Source organism: Rousettus aegyptiacus, unplaced genomic scaffold (genome assembly GCF_014176215.1).
Source record: "Rousettus aegyptiacus isolate mRouAeg1 unplaced genomic scaffold, mRouAeg1.p scaffold_m13_p_8, whole genome shotgun sequence".
In the NCBI taxonomy this organism is placed as follows: domain Eukaryota; kingdom Metazoa; phylum Chordata; class Mammalia; order Chiroptera; family Pteropodidae; genus Rousettus; species Rousettus aegyptiacus.
In genome coordinates, this window is record NW_023416311.1 from 2475001 (window position 1) to 2492465 (window position 17465).

The 17465-nt window shown below is 52.6% G+C and overlaps 1 protein-coding gene across 3 annotated transcripts in view; it reads left to right on the forward strand.

The window, feature by feature from the left end:
* The window catches only part of DNAH3 (dynein axonemal heavy chain 3), a 115262-nt gene that overhangs the window by 19296 nt on the left and 78501 nt on the right, over positions 1–17465 (forward strand). For all 3 annotated transcript variants that reach the window (XM_016155487.2, XM_016155485.2, XM_016155488.2), the window contains 9 exons: positions 337–516; positions 2436–2572; positions 4088–4193; positions 4383–4561; positions 6507–6691; positions 7659–7782; positions 9370–9523; positions 10326–10470; positions 14597–14808. In XM_016155487.2, coding sequence (XP_016010973.2) covers positions 337–516; positions 2436–2572; positions 4088–4193; positions 4383–4561; positions 6507–6691; positions 7659–7782; positions 9370–9523; positions 10326–10470; positions 14597–14808 — 1422 coding nt within the window. The remainder of the gene's footprint in view (positions 1–336; positions 517–2435; positions 2573–4087; positions 4194–4382; positions 4562–6506; positions 6692–7658; positions 7783–9369; positions 9524–10325; positions 10471–14596; positions 14809–17465) is intronic.

A 17465-nucleotide genomic window follows, 5' to 3' on the forward strand; every position in this document is an offset into this window, starting at 1 on the left:
GCGCAGGGAGTCGGGAATGGCTCCAGGCCAGTTCACAGCTGTCGTAGGGAGGCTGACATTTTGAGCGTCTACAACAGACTGCACGCTTGTTAGCAACTCTCTTTGAAGTGGACAGATAACTGTTTACATATCTGTGTTCAGTCAACAAGTTTTGGGGAAGAACAAGTTCGGGGCGGGCCAGGCCATACCCGGCCCTCGTTCTAACTATGAACGGGGCAGCCTGCCTTTCCTTTCCTTGGGCGGTGCTCACGTAGGACTGCGAGCGGGTAAGAGCTGCGCCCTTGCTTCTGGAAGGCTCCACTTTGTGACGGTGGCCATCCCTTATGTCTTACGAAGGACGGGAACGATTTCGAGGAGCCTTATCAAGAGATGGAGTTCTTTATACCTCAGCTGATCATGATCAATCTTGAAGTCAGCGAACCCAATATTGTCTTCAGTCCATCTTTTGAAAACTGCTGGAAGTTAATACATGACTCTTTCTTGGAAATCATCAAGAGCTCTGAAGGGATCCCCAAGGTACCGTATCCGCTTAATCATTTGTTCGTACTTCTATTTCTATTGCCTTACTGCATTAAACGGGTTTAAGATGGCTGAGCGCGACCCCCTGAACCCCAGAAGGAGGATTTGGGCCTTAAAGAAAGACTGAGGCATCCCAGAACTGTGCTTCTGACAAGGGCATTGAGGGTTACTGGGTGAGAGAGACGAGTTCCTGCCCACGATGGCAGCTTCAGAGGGGCAGGTGTGCTCCAAGTCACATACAGCTGGGGTCGATACTTCACAGTGGAGCGGTCACCCACGAACTTGCTGAGAATCTTCATAAACCTGTATCTAGTTTGGCTCTTGCCGTTCTGCATGTTCGTGTGTTTAGCCACTACAGGCGTCTAGGGGAGAGACTGAAGCCTCCCCTCCGGGCCCAGACCCTTTCCACGTTCCTCTCCAAGGTGGCGTTCCCAGTCCGATGACAGACACCTGTTAGCAGGACCTTAGGACAGGCGGATCCCCCCCCCCCGAGGGTGATGAGGGCGATGCTTCGTGCGCTGGCTGTCCCCCTCTATTTCCCTCTGAACGGCGGGGGCCCCTCCCCCCACCACAAACTCCTCAGACGTTTGTCTCTGAACGAAGTGAAGACTTAAAAGAATAGTCTCGCAGGCTGAACATCCAGGCAAAATGTCTAAGAACGGCAACGGGCGGACGGTACGCCCATCCCCGGCCAGTGCTGCCGCCTTACTGCTTAGAGGCGGACCGTGAAAGTCGGCAGAAAAGTCGGCAGAAAAGTCGGCCTGAGATGTACGAAAATAGCAGGAGGAAAGCATGTGTGCGAGAAAGTTACAGAAGGAAACCAAAGCGAACATTAGAAAATGTTAGCAAAACAAGCAAACAAACAAACAAACACACACACACACTTGGGAAAGACACGGATGCCGCACTGATTTAATGCTGATTGAAACGAAGAGAGGCGAATGAGACGCATAAAAAAAAAAATGAAGCTGGATGAGGTAAAGGAAGGATTTTCCGAAACGGAAAATGCGGTAAGCAGAATTTAAAGCCGCATTAGCTGCCGTTGCTTTCATAGTCGGAAAACCGTGTGTGGCTATGGAAAGGGCTGCTCGGGCCGGTCTCTTCCCCGGCGGGAGAGTCTCCTCAGTCCGGGTGCCAGGGACGGAGCGAAGAGGGACACACGTTGGTGGCACTTGCTCTCTCCGCTTTCGAAACGGATATGTCCTCACCGACAGCACGCACCCGGCGCGGCCCCCCAAAGCGCTCCGTCGCCTCTTCTGACACCCATCGCCAAGGACTTCCTGAGCAGGCAGGGGCGTGGACGGCGGCCGGTCCCCAAGAGGGACTCCGCGGCCTTCACGAGCCACGCAGACGAGAACGTTTCTCAGAGGCGGGCACGCGCCGTTGAGAAGCAGGGCTCGGGATCGTCGGAGGAGTATTCCTGTTCCTGCCTCACCGACGCAGAAGTCTGGAGACCTGGGGTTAGAACCCACGTCTCCAGTGGAAAAAGTCGACGGCAGTGGGGGGGGCGGGCGCCACCGTCACATCCGCTCAGTCACACGATCTTTATTGGACACGAGTCGGGCCCGTCACAGGGGCAACGAAGCCAGGTGTGGTCCAGGTCCTCACGGTATTTACATCGCACGGCAAACCCAGAGCATTTCGTGGCAGTCGTGACGAGTGCAGGGTGCAGAACCTCCAATGGGGGACCCGGGGGAGTCAACGAGGGACAGACGCACGGGAGACTTGAAGGGGGCGGGGCCTAGAAAGACGAAGGGTCTTTCGAGAGGGAGGGGAGAGCGGGCCCTGTCCGCAGGGAAAGATGGAGCGGGGACGCGGCCGGGGCCCCGGGGAGGCCTCCGCCGCGTCCCGGTGCCTCCCCCCGCTCGTGTCTTGCGCACGTCTCGCAACGTCCAGAAGTGGCTTCTACCCTTTAGGTGGAGTCTGTCCTGTTCCCAGAGCTGAAAGGCTACAATCTGACCCTTCGCACCGTCAGCCCCGAAGAAAACCTGGTTTCCGATTTCGTGGACCAGACTTTCGAGGTGTTTCAGAAAAACCAAGTTGGTCCCCACAGGTAAGTTGCGACTCAGCTCACCTTTGCGGCGTCCGTTTGGAGTTCTTAACCGTCGCTCAGTAGGCAATCCCTGTCCCCACACTCCCGAAACGATACGTAACAATGGCCAGGACTTCCTTGCGAGGGTTTTACTGCTAACCCCACTGCACAGGTGAGGAAACTGTAAGTTTCCTAATCTGGCACGGCAAATAAATACGAGAACCAGATGCAGATTCGGCGACAGGTCCACCCCCGTTGTCCGAAAGCCTTGGGCCAGACGGCTCTCGGCATTTAGAAATTTCTGGATTTTAGAAAAGTTACATCATGCATGTATCGCGCGCCGTGCTGTAGCTTCAGCAAAGTCAAGGCGGCGGCCCTTCGGAAAACATACCGGTGCTCCTGCAGCGAGAGCCGTGACTAGCCGGCCTCACTTCACCTTACGGCTCCTGCCGCTCTCAAATGGATTTCGAAGTGGTGTTCTGTTTGTAGGTCTTTTTGGACTTAGGGATTAAAGACAAGGGACGAAAGACAGGCGACCCGAGTGCTCCTTTGACATCACACTGCAGGGTATCCCACAGCTCTTCGCGTGAGCAGCCATGAGCATAGGGGGATCCCAGAAAGCCGCTTCCAAATGGAGATGCTTTGAGGGTGGAGCGGGTGTGATCAGCGGGCACCGTGGGACGACGGGTGTCACCTGGACTGTCCCACACAAACCAGGACACGCGGTCACCCCAACCCGGCACTGCTTGAGGTGGTTCCATTGACATTTTAGACCAGAAAGTCCCGTATCATGGGGCCGTCCTGTGCGTTTTTAGCAACATCCCTGGCCTCTCTACCCATTGGATGCCGGTAGGATCCTCCCCCATCTTGAGCCAACAAAAATGAGACCAGACATGGCCAAATGTCCCTTGGGGACAACATCAGCCCCCTGGGAGTCTGCGCTGGGCCCCACACAGTTAGTTCTGCTCATCATATCACCTTTATTTTCACTCGAACTTATCTTGAGTCGGAGCATCCCAAACACAGGCTCCCGTGTAGTGGGAGTCTGCCTAGCCGTTTTTGCATGAGCTGTGAGCAGACAGAGGGAAATTTTAGTCCATCAATTTTAGGTTCGTTAGTTTTAATTTTTCATCACAAAATTTAGACATAGATATTTAGAGCTAGGAGAAGGAAGAAGCAGAGTTTGTTGCACATTCAGTGTACGCCAGGCTCAGTACTATTTGCTTTATATATTCATGATCACGGTTAGGCTTTGCAGCAGTCCTGTGAGACGCTATTGTCACCACTTGAAATTATAAGCGTTGATTTTTGAAAAAAATTTTTTTTTCTAAGTTCATGCAGCTAGGAAGCACCGCAATTAGAATTCCGAAGCCCAAGTTCTGAATTCCCAGCATAATGTACCTTTTGCCACCTTACACTCCTGTTTCTTGGTTTATGCTTAATTTTTATATTGTTATCTCTTCATTTGCCACTCTGACTCATCTGATTTGGTGACCTGTATTTTTATGTTTCATTTTATGCTCTCTGCCATGGAAGATACTTAAATGTATACAAAAAGTATGATGACTTATTGGATAACAAGGCAGAGCAAAACATTACTGCATTCCTGAAAGAAAATCATGAAATCGATGATTTTGTGACGGTAGGAGATGCCACTTGACCTTTCATATCTCGGTGACGTGTGCCGCAGACAACCTAATGAGTTGTCAGCGTGTTCTGTTAGAATGTGCCCCGTGCTCAGCATTGGACCGGGTTGGTGGGGCGCCAGGCCGCAGGTGGATGCAGAGAGGCCGGAGGCGAATTAATCTACCGAATGTATTCCTTTTTACAGATGATCAACAGCATAAAAAAGCGGAGAAACGAAATTGCATCCATGCACATTTCCGTGCCTTTGGCCATGTTCTGCCTCGACACCATGACCATAAATTACGAACTCTGCGAGCGAGCCCAAAATCTTAAAGACCGCCTGATTCAATTCCAAGTGGATAGAAACCGGGACAATAATACCAGGTACCCTTATGTGTGCAGAAGTGTAGCAGCGGCGTTTGGCACAAATGGGAGGATGGAAAAGGAGCCTGAACTCGCACCTGAGAACAGTGACCGGACTGAGCGTCTGGTTGAAGTCGCTTACGCCCCAGCGTGACTGCCGGTGGCAGGGGACTCCGGTTCGGGACGCCGCGGCCTGGCGGAGCAGGGGGGGAGGCGTCCCGAGGCGGGCCGTCTGATCCCTCGGCCTCGGCTTTCTCGCGGGCGCCTGTGGGGAGACGCCGCATCGTGGGCTCGGCTGGCTGAGGTCCCAGGTCCTCTCGCCCGTCATCTAGCATGCAGTCGGGGACACGGGGTGCTTACGGGCACCCCTCAGAATCACCCCCGTGCCGACTTCCGCGGCGTAGGCCTGGGGAGTCGGTCATTCAGGCTTAAGCCTAATGTCGTACTTTCATTTTAAGGATGAGGGTCAAAACGTTTGTGACTGTGACAGATAGAAGCCCACACAGATGGACCAAAATAAATGAAGTCGGGGCTCGCGTGTCCAAAAGCTCGGGAGCTGCTCCCTTCCGGCCTGGGCCCCGCAGCTAGGATGCAGGCCACACCACCCACGCACGCACACGCCTTCCTCCGCCGGCTCCCTGCTCCCACGGGCTCTCTCTGGCATGCGCCCAGCAGCGCCAGGCTCACGTCCCAGGTTCCCATCCAGAGGGGAGAAAGAGTTTCTCTTTTTCCAACTGCCTCACAAAAGTCCCGGCCCACGTGACACCGGCCTGACCTGGCTTATTCATGCAACGTCGAACCAGTGCCGGGGCCAAGAGCGGGGCTTAGATCCGGGTGGTGTTTCTGTGTCCGGAGGGATGTCAACCCTACCTGGACCACGTGAGCAGAGAGAGGGAGCTCCCCTAGAAGACTCGGGGTGTGGTTACGCGAAGGGGGGACGACGCCAAGGCCGGGGCTCTATTTGAATGTCACCACGCGGTTCATCGGCTAGCATTATCTCCAGAGGTGTTTTAATCATTTTCTCCAGTTTAATACAATTAGCATCATTGTGAGAGGTATCTGTGCATTAAGGAGTATTGAGGACGGATGATACCAAGAGAAATGTGTTTTATCCATCACATATGATCATCAGCATGTGACGATCGATTCATGATAACAAAAATGATGATAGCTGTTATTGCGAACTTTTCTCGAGGGCCAGTCTGTGCTAGACGCGGATGTACGGCAGGTCATTTGTTCCTCGTTATAGTTAAAATGCTGAAGAATGCCATTCATTAGCCTTCGTGTAGATGAGAGCCTATTCGAATTCTCCGTATAGCAACACCCTTTTTCACGGGCTTGCGTTTGAGGAGAAGTGGACAGTTAGATCTGGGGGCCCAGCAGTTGGACGTAGATTTCTGTGTGGCACTAGGAATCCCTGCCGCATGAGGGTGAACTTACTGGGCTGCTTCGAAGAGCCTCGATGACACGTTAATTTAGCGTCTACTCCGTACAATTTGAGGAACTGCGGCTAGCAGTGGCGATAGTGGTTTTCTTGTCATTTTGGTCTAACTCTGGATTCTGCTCGGCGTCTGTTTGTCAAGAGTATGGGCTTTGGAGTCAATTAAACCAGATTCCGATCCTGGCTCTGACACCCCCGTGCCGCGTCGCTTCGGATAAAGTTACTCGGCCTCGCTTTCTCCCATCGTAAAATATCGATGATCATCATCCCAGCCTCTTAGCGCCGTCGCGAAGATTAAATGAGCTAATATATGCTCAGCGATTAGGATGGGGAGTGGCACATGGCAAAGGGCTCAGTCCACGTCCGACATCACTGCCGTTCCTGCGGCTCTTAGGTGCGGTGTGCGTGGGGACGTCGCCCGCCAAGGGTCTGTGGGTAGAGAGAAGTCAAGCCGCATAAACGGGGTCTCGTGAGGACGTCATTTCAGATGGCGATGGTGGTGTGACGGCTCTTTTCGCCCTGCAGCATCTGCAACCAGTACAGCTACATCGCAGAAAAAGTCAGCGAGATTCCGTCCAACACGGAGGAGCTGGTATTGCTCATCGACTTCCTAAAGAAATCCAGCGACGTCACGGTGTTCAAACTCAGGAGGCAGCTCCGAAACGCGATCGAGAGGCTGGAGTTCCTCATGGACTACGCGGACCTGCCCCGTAAGCGCGGTGCCGGACGCGCGCGTTTGCGTGTGTGTGTGTGTGTGTGTGTGTGTGTGTGTGTCGGAGCCTGTAGGGGACAAGGGGTCGCAGGGAGGAGAGTCGTCAGCCCCGCCACTAGTCAGTACAGGAGAGCGGCTCGGAAGGGTTCCCAGGCGTTGGAGGCACACGTCCCACGCGCTGACCCCCAAGAGTCTGGATCGCGCAAAGGGGATCCGATTGTTGGACAAGAGGAGGAAACGCCGGGGACCTGACTCGGTCCTAGACGCCCGTCTTGGCGTCTTATTCCTGGCGTTCCTGGAAATGTCACTTCTAAACGCAGAGGGTTTTTCTTTGTCTTTTTTTTTTTTTTTTTTAAATAAATGGGTAGATTTTGCGTATCTGTAATCTTGATACAAACCCCCCTCTGGGGAGGCTGGGGCACTTTCCTTCACATATCATGAAGGGACAGAGCCCTTTAAGGCCTGTTGGGCCAAACGAGCATTCGTAAGGACGAGGCTCTGGAGGAAAAGTTGCCATGCTTGCCACAAGCCAAGTTTCCAGCCCCTTCCGCCTGGAATCGCCTGTGAATTACCTGCGAATTGCCTGATGTTCAAGGGTTCGGTGGGGAAAGGCAGTGGAAGGGAGAGATGGGGACCAGAGCGAAAAGTCCCCGAACCGGCCCCCACCCCACGCACACCTCCTGAGCTGGGCCCCTGGCCCCCTGCGTACACACTGGCCGCTCGCCGTGGTGCCTGCCTGCTCGGTCCCAGGTCGCAGAGGGTCCCAGGGCATCTCAGCTGGGTGGAGCTGTAGACGGGGGAGGGCGTCTGGCATTGAAGTTACCACTGACATTTAACCAAAAGGGAGCCCGGGCCTCGGATGGGTGAAATGGCTTGCAGAGTAGAACCGGAACTGCACCCCGGTTTCTACTCCGCTCCGACCTACACCGGGCAGCGTCCTGAAGCGGGCTGTGTGTGTTTTGCAGAGGAGGACATCAAATTAAACAGCACTCTGCTGCTCTGGCCAGACCAGATCGAAGACGTCTTTGAGAACAGCCGAAACCTACTCCTTAGCAAGAGGGATCAGGCGGAGATGGACCTCGCTAAAAGGTACAGGAGCGTCTGAGGCTGGTTTATAAACGAAACCAGTGTCCCAAGTCCTCCAGGGACTTCCTTTTGTTTCCCACCGAGGGGCGCTCTCCTGAAGCCTGCTTTGGTGTAGTTACCCGGGACGAGGCCCACCCTCCCTCCCTTGAACGATTAGAAGTTGGCGGCGGAGAGAGGGAGAAAAGGCAGAAGAGGCGGCGCGTGATCATGGCCTCGCCGCGATCGTAGCAGAAGCGCCAGGCTCACACTGGGGGCCACGGCGGGGGCCACAGATCTGTGCGACCTCAGGACAGGGCGAATGGAGGCCTGGCAGGGGGCCGAGGAAATGCCCGGGCCGCAGCGCGGCCGTGACCCCTCACCCCTTCCTTATCTATCGTGGACTCTTGCTGTGCGCTGTGCTCTTTTCTAAAGACGTTAGTGCGTCCGGCTGCTAAAATAAAACGTTTAAGATGGCGCCGGAGAACAGAGAGGCGCCCAGAATGAAAAATCGGGCAACCGAGTGGTGCGGGCCACGCACCACGCACGCGGTGAAGACTGTTATAGCGACAGTACGTGCCGTGGAAGTTGCCAGGCGTACGGGCGGCTCTGGGAGAAGTGGGGCAGCTGTCACGTACGGTGACAGGGGGCGAGCGCTGGGTGTCTCCTTTGGCAGAGGTGACTCGGCCTGATCGCACTGACTGGTCCCCCAGCTCTCAGCATAGGAAGGGCGGGGCTCTAGAAAAGGCTCGGGGAAGAGAGCCCGTGGCCCTGGGCCCAGCCCTCCTTGGGGACCCCCAACCCGAGCGGCCGCTCCCTCTCTGAGAAACTTCTCTCAGCCCACATCGCTTTTGGGCTTTGGTGCTAATCATTCTCCGTCTGCTGCCGACCTCCAGCCCCCAGTTCCTTCTCCGGCTCCTCTACCCCCCGGAGCTAGGCCTGGGGCCCTGGCCGCAGCCACGTCCCTTCTGGACAACGGTTCTTGCTCCTCCTGGCTTCGGTTCTCATTGTCCCCGCAGGCTGAGGGGTCGTAGTGGCTTCCCCCGAGGCTGTCTCTGGGTGCCTTACTGTCTCCTGTTTGCTCCTTTGACCCTACCCACGCCTCACCTCCAGAAACAGTCCCATCATTAAGGTCTCTGAACATCACAGTGAATATTTCTTGCCAAAATGCTGACCAATTGACCATCTTTAAATCCATCCACTGCCCTCCCTTAGACTCCAGGGGTCCCGTGAGTACCGCTCGTTTACTCGGCCCACCTGCCCGGGCGCCTGCCCTTCACTAATGGCCATGCCTACAGCAGCTCTTGGATTGTATTAAGCACTCAATAATAAATGTGTCATGGATGAATGCATAATATATATGTGCACACATGTACATTGGCTTGGACAGGAAGGCCTCTGAACACGTTTACCCACCACACACAGCTCACAGCAGCCATCTCTGGGAGGTAGGATTATAAATGTGTGTGTGTGTGTGTGTGTGTGTGTGTGTCTTATATCAGAAGGTCCCTCTAATTGTCCCCAGGTTTGAAAATGGGCGCGCGGCGCCGTGACTTTGAAAATCACAGAGCGGGAGGTCCAGATGCGATTTGATTGGGTCATCTCCCCTCTCAGGTGCTCGGAGTTCGAGTCAAAGCTCGAAGGCTACAGCAAGGAACTGGAAGGTTTCCGGAAGCGCGAAGTGATGACTACGGAGGAGATGAAGACCAACGTCGAGAAGCTGAGCGAGCTTTCGAAGAACCTCGACCAGGCGCTCGTGGAATTTGAGGTCTGGGGTCTCGGGCTGGGGGCTTCGGACTCCGCAACGCTCCTCTGTGGGTTCCAGTCCTCGGGTTTGTGTTTTCCTAACATCGCCTGTCGGGTGGATGGTATTGATCGATCGACTGATCGATTGATCGATTGATTGATCGGCCAGTTCTTTCGCTGATACTGTCCACACCTGCGCATGGCACTAGATTTTCTGTTAGTCACTGAGCACGCAGAGACAAAATTATAACAGAATAACTGCTCACATGGATCGAGCATCCGTTATGGGCTCGACTACGTGCAAAGGGCTTCACACACGACATGTCACTCGGTATCAACCCCGTTTGGGGTAGGTGCTGCTGTCACCCCCATCTGTCCTATTTAAAATGAGAGCGCTGAGACTCGTGACTTGTCTGAGTGACTAAGCAACTCGTCCTGCAGGTCAACTAGCAAGTTCTTTAACCGTTAAGGTTCTTGCCTCTGAGGCAAGTCAGCACGAGAAGGCGCCGTCACATAAACAGCTAACGTACACATGAAAATTGTGCACATGGGGATGTGGGTATGTGACAGTGGGAACGAATTGGCTGGAGCAAGTGGCACATTGTCCTAGAGCTTTACCCGACGCGGTCTCAGCTGCCGCGGCCCCGGGAGGTACCAGGGGACCTCCTCGCCCGAGTCCGTGCCTTAGCTCCCTCTCCCGTGCTCCAGATAAACACGCATCTCCCTCAGCTAGCTCTTCAAAGCGTTGAGGAACTGGCGGTGTTGGCTCCCAGGCTGCAGGAGAACCGCCCGCCCAGTCAACGGCATCCCCTCTCGCCCCGCAGTTGATCAATAAGGAGGAGGAGCTGTTGGAAAAGGAGAAGAGCACCTTCCCCCTCCTGCAAACGGTGATGACCAACAAGGAGCCTTACGAACAGCTGTGGGTGACGACCTACGAGTTCAGCACCAAGTCGGAGGAGTGGATGAACGGTACGGCGCGGTCTCCCTCCGCTGGGGCCGGGTGGGCGCCGGGTCATGGGTCCGCCCCGGACGGCTCCAGAAGAAGGTCTGAACTTCGGATCCTGGCTGGACTTTGCACCGTATTCTGATCCTCTGGCTTAAGACAGCAACAGTCAGGTTTTTTTTCTGATATGCCGTGGAAGGTAGGGAATCGAAGAGCCAGACCTCTAGCCAGGGCAGAGGAATAGGCAGCCGCCCGGAGACACGGATTGGGGAGCGACTCGGAGAGTCACGTGGTGAAAGAATAAGGCGGCGCTTCCAGTACCGCGCTGCTTCGAGAAAGGCCGGCGTGCCGTGGGCACCTGTAAGCCACTCCCGTCACTCTCGATCCCCTGGATCCTGGAGGCCGGAGAGGGATCGAGGAGGTAGAGTCGCCAGCACTTAGTGGTTGATCTGGTATGGGGCCGGGGGCAGGGAGGGAGCGTGGAGGGCCCGGGGCGACTTCCGGGGCATCAGCTCAGGCAATTCGGTGGATAACGCCATCACCAAACATCCTTCTCTGAGTCTTTCAAAAGAACAAGAAGACAACCCAGAGACTCGGATAAAGGTGGTTAGTGATGGCTCTTTTAACAGCATCTTTCAGAGAGCAGAGGTGTTCGTTTCAATGAAGCCCGGCTTCTCATTTCCTTCATATATCATGCCGTTAGCGTTGTATCTAAAAAGTTATCACCAAACCCCAGGTCATCTCGGTTTTTCTCCTGCGTTATCACCCATGAGTTTTATGGTTTTGCGTTTTATATGTCAGTTCATGATACATTTCGAGTTAATTTTTGTGACGGGCATAAGGTCTGCATCTAGATTCCTTTTTTTTTTTTTTTTTGCACGTGGCTATCTAGTCGTCCTAAAACCATTTGGTGAAAACGCGTCGTTTCTCCCTCGTATCGCCTTTGCTCCTTTGCAAAAGATCGGCCGGTCATACGTGCGGGTCCTCCGGGTTCCCCGCCATAGTCTATTGACCTATCTGTCTGTCCTTTGGCCAGTACCACCCCTGACCATTGTAGCTTTAAGGTAAGTCTCAGTTGTGAAGATACCAGATGACATCAGTCCTGACACGTCCTTTCAATATTCTATTGGCTATTCTGTTGTTGTTGTCGTTGTTTTTGTTTTAAATATCTTCATATAAACTTCGGGACCAGTTTGTCAATAAGCACCAAATAACAATCCCTTGCTGGGATTTTGACTGGGGTTGCGTTGACTCGACACTCAAGTGAAGACTAGCTGACGTCTTCGACGAGATCGAGTGTTCCTATCCACGCACATGGAACATCTCTCCATTTATTTTCTTCTTTGATTTCTCTCATCGTCATGCTGTGGGTTTTCTTATATGGATATACCTATTTCGTTAGACTTATACATATTTCAGTTGTAGAGGTATTAATGTAAACGGAAGTGTGTTTTTAATTTCAAATTTCACTTGTTCATTAACGGTATATGGAAATGCAATTGACTTTTATTTATTAGCCTGTATCTTGCAACCTTGCTGTAATTGTGAATTGGTTCCAGGAAGTTTCTTTTGTTGATTCTTTCAGATTTTCTGTATAGATGATTATGTCAGCTGCGAACAGTTTTATATCTTCCTTCCTAGTCTGCAAACCTTGTATTTCTTATTCTAGCCTTATTGCATTAGCTAGAACTTCCACAGAACAGTGTTGCGAAGGAGAGGTGAGAGGGACCGTTATTGTTTTGTTCCTAATCTTAGCAGGAAAGGGTCTAGTTTCTTACCTTTAAGAATGATGTTAGCGGTAGGTTTCTGTAGATGTTCTTTATCAAGTTGAGGAAATTCCCCTCTATTCCTTGTTTGTTGCGAATTCTTATCATGAGTGGGCATTGGGGTCAGATACGTTTCCTGAATCTGTTGATATGATCATGTGATTTTTCTTCTTTTACCTGTTGATGTGATGGATTACATTACTTGATTTTCAAATGTTGAAACAGCTTTGCATACCTGAAATAAATCCCAATTGGTCGTGGTGTATAATTCTTCATATAGATTACCGAGTTCAATTTGCTAATATTTCATTGAGGTTTTTGCATCTATAATCATGAGAGGTTTGGCTCTTTAGTTTTCTTTTATTGAAATGTCTTTGGTTTTGGTATTAGGGTAGTGTTGGTCTTGTAGAATGAGTCAGGAAGTACTCTTTCTGCTCCTATCTTCTGGAAGAGATTACAGAGAACTGGTATCATATCTTCCTTAAATGTTTGGTCGAATTCACTAGTGAATACATCTGGGCCCGGTGTTTTATTTGGGAAAATTATTATTAATTTTTTTATTTCTCAAATAGATAGAGGCCTATTTGGGTTATCTATTTCTTCTTGTGTTAGTTTCTGTACGTTGTATCTTTCGAGGAATTGGCCCATTTTATCTAGGTCATCAAAGCGTGGTCATCGAGGTTTTCATAGTATTCCTCTAGTATTCTTTCAATGTCTGTGAGATGTGCACCGAAGTCCCCTCTTTCATTCCTGATATCAGTACAATGTGTCTTTTCTTTTTTCTTGTTTAGGTTGACTAGGGGTTTATTCATTTTGTTGATCTTGTCAAAGAGCCTGCTCTTGGTTTCATTACTTTTTCTGCTTACTTTGGATCTAATTCGCTCTTCTTTTACTAATTTCTTAAAGTGGAAGCACAGATTATTGATTTCAGAATATATATTCAGTGCTATAAATCTCCCTCTACATGTTTATTTTGCTATATCCCACAAACTTTGATGTTATATTATCATTTTTCTTTAGCTCAAAGTCCTTTTTAATTTTCTTTGAGATTTCTTCTTTGACTCATGTGTAATTTAGAAGTATATTGTTTGATTTCCAGGTATTTTGTTCTTTTTGTATTCTATTTTTTTGTTAATGAATTATAAAAGTGAAAATCCTTGCCTGTTCCTGACCTTAGAGGAAAAATATTTCATATTTTACCATTAATATAATGGTTTTGCTTGGTTTTGATTTGTATTTTAAAACCACTTTATTATAGCATGATTGACACGTAGAAAGCTGTACATATTTAATGTGTACGAAAGTATAATGTTATTGTAGGTTTTTCATAGATGCCCTTCATCAGACTGAGGAAGTTCTCTTCCATTTCTAGTTTGTTTAGAGGTTTTTATCATAAATGATATTGAATTTTGTCAAATGCTTTTTCTGCATCTGTGGACATTATCCTGTGATTGTCTTTGTTTAGACTCGATATGGTTGTTTGATTTCCAAATATTAAAAACCAGCCTTGCATTCCCACGATAAACATACTTGGACATGGCATATTATTCTTTTCCCACATTTCATAGAAGTCATGCACATTTCTCCTTCTTTAAAAAAATTCTGAATTTCTCCTTGCTAAACAAAAACGTTGGGTTGAGGAAGCATGTTACTAATTGATGAAGCTATATTAGGTCTCGGCCACTCCGACAGAAAAATGTTCTTGAGTAAACATCGTGATGCAGAAGTTAATCAGTTAACATCATGATACTAATCTGAACTATCAAAGGGAAAGGAAGGAGCAGCGTGAAAGATTTCACTGACTATGAAACCCAAAGGCTAAAGGGTCCCCATAAAAGAAAAGGAGGAGAAGGAAATTAATATTTTGGAGCACTTTTTTAAAGTGAGGAGCCATTCTTTGTTTTTAAAATAATCTCTTTTTAAATGATCGCGAGCTTACGGAAAAGCCGTCAGAACTGCACAGAGAACTCCCGGATCTCCATCGCTCACGTCCCCCAGGTGCTAACTTCAGAGCCTCTGTGGAGCACCTTTTAGTCTTTCCACAACCGATAGCAACCATCGACGTCCCTATCTGCATGGCCGTGTACGCCGGGCACCATGTTAGCCACTGCACGTACCTCACTGTATGTCCGCGGTCACCCTCCAAGGCCTCCGTTAGTCCTCTCGCGTCACAGGCGATGCTGTCGAGGCTTTGAGAAGTTCCGTGCGCATGCCCAGGCTTTCGCTAGCCACGCAGAAGTGGCAGGTCCAGACCCAGCTGCAAAGCCCATGCTCATGGCAATATCCATACCGGGGCCCGCTTCCAAGCACCGGGCATTAAAGGTACTCGTAACTGACATCTCCTCGGCGGTCCGACCTTCCCCTCACCCCGTCTCTTCCATCCCAGGGCCCCTGTTTTTGCTGAACGCCGAGGAGATCTCGGAGGAAATCGGGAACATGTGGAGGACGATCTACAAACTGACCAAGACCTTCGCCGATGTGCCGGCGCCCCGGCGCCTGGCGGAGAACGTGAAGGTCAAGATCGACAAGTTCAAGCAGCACATCCCCATCCTCAGCATCTCCTGCAACCCGGGAATGAAAGACCGGCACTGGCACCAGGTCCCTGTCCCCGTCCCGGTCGCGGCGGCCCTCCGGGAGGCGGGCACAGGGGGTCGGGGCGGATAGTGAGGGTGCCAGCCTCGCGGAGGCCCGGAGTGGCCCGGGCAAGGGATGAGCAGCCACCTCTGCACGTGGCCAGGTCGACCCTTCTCTTTAGGGACCCCGCTGAGTACCGTTCCAGCCCGTGACCACAGAGGCTCTCCCGGTCTGCGCTGGGTCCTAAAGGGTGGTGACGGTGTTGTTGACTTGCTGTGTTCCTGGACCTAGGCTGTGCCAGACAGAAAGCCACGCCTTCCTTTCCCCCGGGGGCCCCTGGCGACGCAGACGGTTCCCCCTCGGGCTCCCCGAGGGGTGGAACTTCACCGTCTGGCAGGCGACACGCAGCAATAGTCGCGGGTTCTTCTTTTAGCCGTTCGCGTCCGTAAGTGAGGATGATAAACATCCTCCCTAAAAATAGTCGGGGTTTTTATAAGCAGCCAAGTGTGAGGGTGGTAAGCGTGGTGCGAACGCCAGGCAGAAAAAGGAACGCTTCAGTGTGCGTCTGTAATAACGATCACCTTCGGGGGCGAGCGGTGGCCTCGAAACGGCACGGGGGACTTGAGCATCCCCCAGGCAGACTCCTCCCGACTGGGCCTGGGTTCTCTCTCGGAACCGTGCCCAAGAGCGAGGACATCGTCTCTGGAAGGGCCCGACCCCAGAGAGAGCACACCCGTGACCTTGCGGAGAGCGGGCCATGAACTCTGACCCCCCCGGGGAGACAGAGGGCCCGACCGTGAGAGATTCGGGAAGCTCTGTAGAGGGGAGCTGCTTAGGGTTTCCCAGACGGCCTTGAAACTCGAGGTTATGTCAGCGGAGGAGCCGTCACCTGAGTGGACCTTGGTCTTGAGCTGCTGCGGCGGAGGGGCCCCCCGCACAGGGCGCTGCCCTCTCGGTGCCCGCGGGCGCCTCCCCCGGGGGCCCGGCCTGGCTGGAGCTTTAACCGGTCTGTCCTGGCTGGAGCTTTAGCCAGGTCTGTCCAGGAGATGGCACTACAGGAAATGCCTTCGTCAGGGGCACTTAGATGGCACTCCAGGGGGCGTGAGAAGCCCTCCCCTCCACCTGCTGCTTTCCCTGTGAGTCTCACGCGTGGCACTTGTAGCACCCCAGCCGTTCCGAGAGCGTCAGAACCCGCGTTTATAGACTCCCGAGATGGACGGGCTGGGAAGACACGTTCCTCGGGATTAAAGTATCACCGCAACGATGGCCGCGACATGCCGAGGTCCAGCTACATACGCGCTACGTGCGTGCTTTATGCGGATCCTCTGGCGCCGTCCTCCCAGCAGGCCTTTGCCGTGGGGACAATTATTATCTCTGTTGCACGGACAGGGAGACTGTCTTAGATTGAGTTGTCACGGGGCGGGTAATCAGGGGGGAGGGAACGGAATCTAGGTCTCTGAAAAGAGCGAGAAGGAGCAGATGTGAGCGAGCGGGTGGTAGGGGGTGGTCAGCCGCGGGCAAGAGCGGGGCGCAGCCCAGGAAAGCAGCTCCGGGGCAATGAGCCCCCGAGCGGGAGGCCCAATGGGCTGCACAGTTAAAGGCCGCGCAGGAAAGACAAAGGCTGCCGTGCTCAGAGCCCCCTCCTGCCGCATCGCAGCCCGCGGCACAGGCCCCCCCGGGCCAGCCCCGGCCGAGGAAGCCCTTCTCTGCCAGGGGATCCGTGCGCACGGTTCTGGTCCTGGCGGTGGGCGCGGCAGGCTCCCCCACCTGTGGGGGGCACAGACTTCACTGCTGCCAGCAGAGGGGTGCCGCTGTGGTTTAAAACAAGGTGACATTTGACTTTAGGAAGAAGCCGCACAGGTGAGGAGTGGAGCCGGCCCTCTCGCCAGCGCTGCCCGGCTGAAATGCAACACGAGCCTCTGTGCGGTTTCCATGTCTGTGGAAGCCGCGTTTCGAAAAGTATGAACAGGTGAAATAGGTTTTACGAAGAAACGTTATGTGACCAAACGTATCAAATTATATCATTTCGGCAGGTCGTCAGTATAAAAACGCCTACGGTGTAGCTCACGTTTCCTTAAGTCTCCGAAGCGTGGCGTACTTTGATGCCCACGGCACCGTTCAGAGCCGGCACAGGTCGCGTCCCCGGTTCTCAGCTCCACGAGGGGCCAGTGGCTCCGTATGGGTCAGCGCAGCTCTGGGCTCGTAGGACCGGAAACACAGATGCTTCGTTCGTCTCCATAATTACAGAAGCAGTTTGCGTAACGGAACCAGCAATCTGAGTCTTTTTCTATGGGCCAAGGACTAGGTCATTCGTTTAGTCCTAGAGGCGGGGTCAGTGTGTTGTTCTAAGTTGCATGTTCAGGCGTTAAAGAGACTGCGAGCCGAGGGCTGGCAGGGCGCCAGGGGCCGAGGCGCGGGGCGGCGCGAGCTGTACGTTCCAAAGCTTCGCGGCGGGCGCCGCGCACAAGCTCGCGGACGGCCTGTGGGATGCCGGGCGGCCGCTTCGGGGTCAGGATTAGATCCCAGCCCCCGTGTTGCCGTTTATCAGCCGGATGGTCTTGGACGAGATACTCGATTTCTTTGTCTCAGCTTCCTTCTTTGTAAGACGGCAGTAAAGACACATTAGGGACTTGTCGTCTTGTCGGGAGAATGAAATAAGCATCCGCGGCTCTTAAAACAGC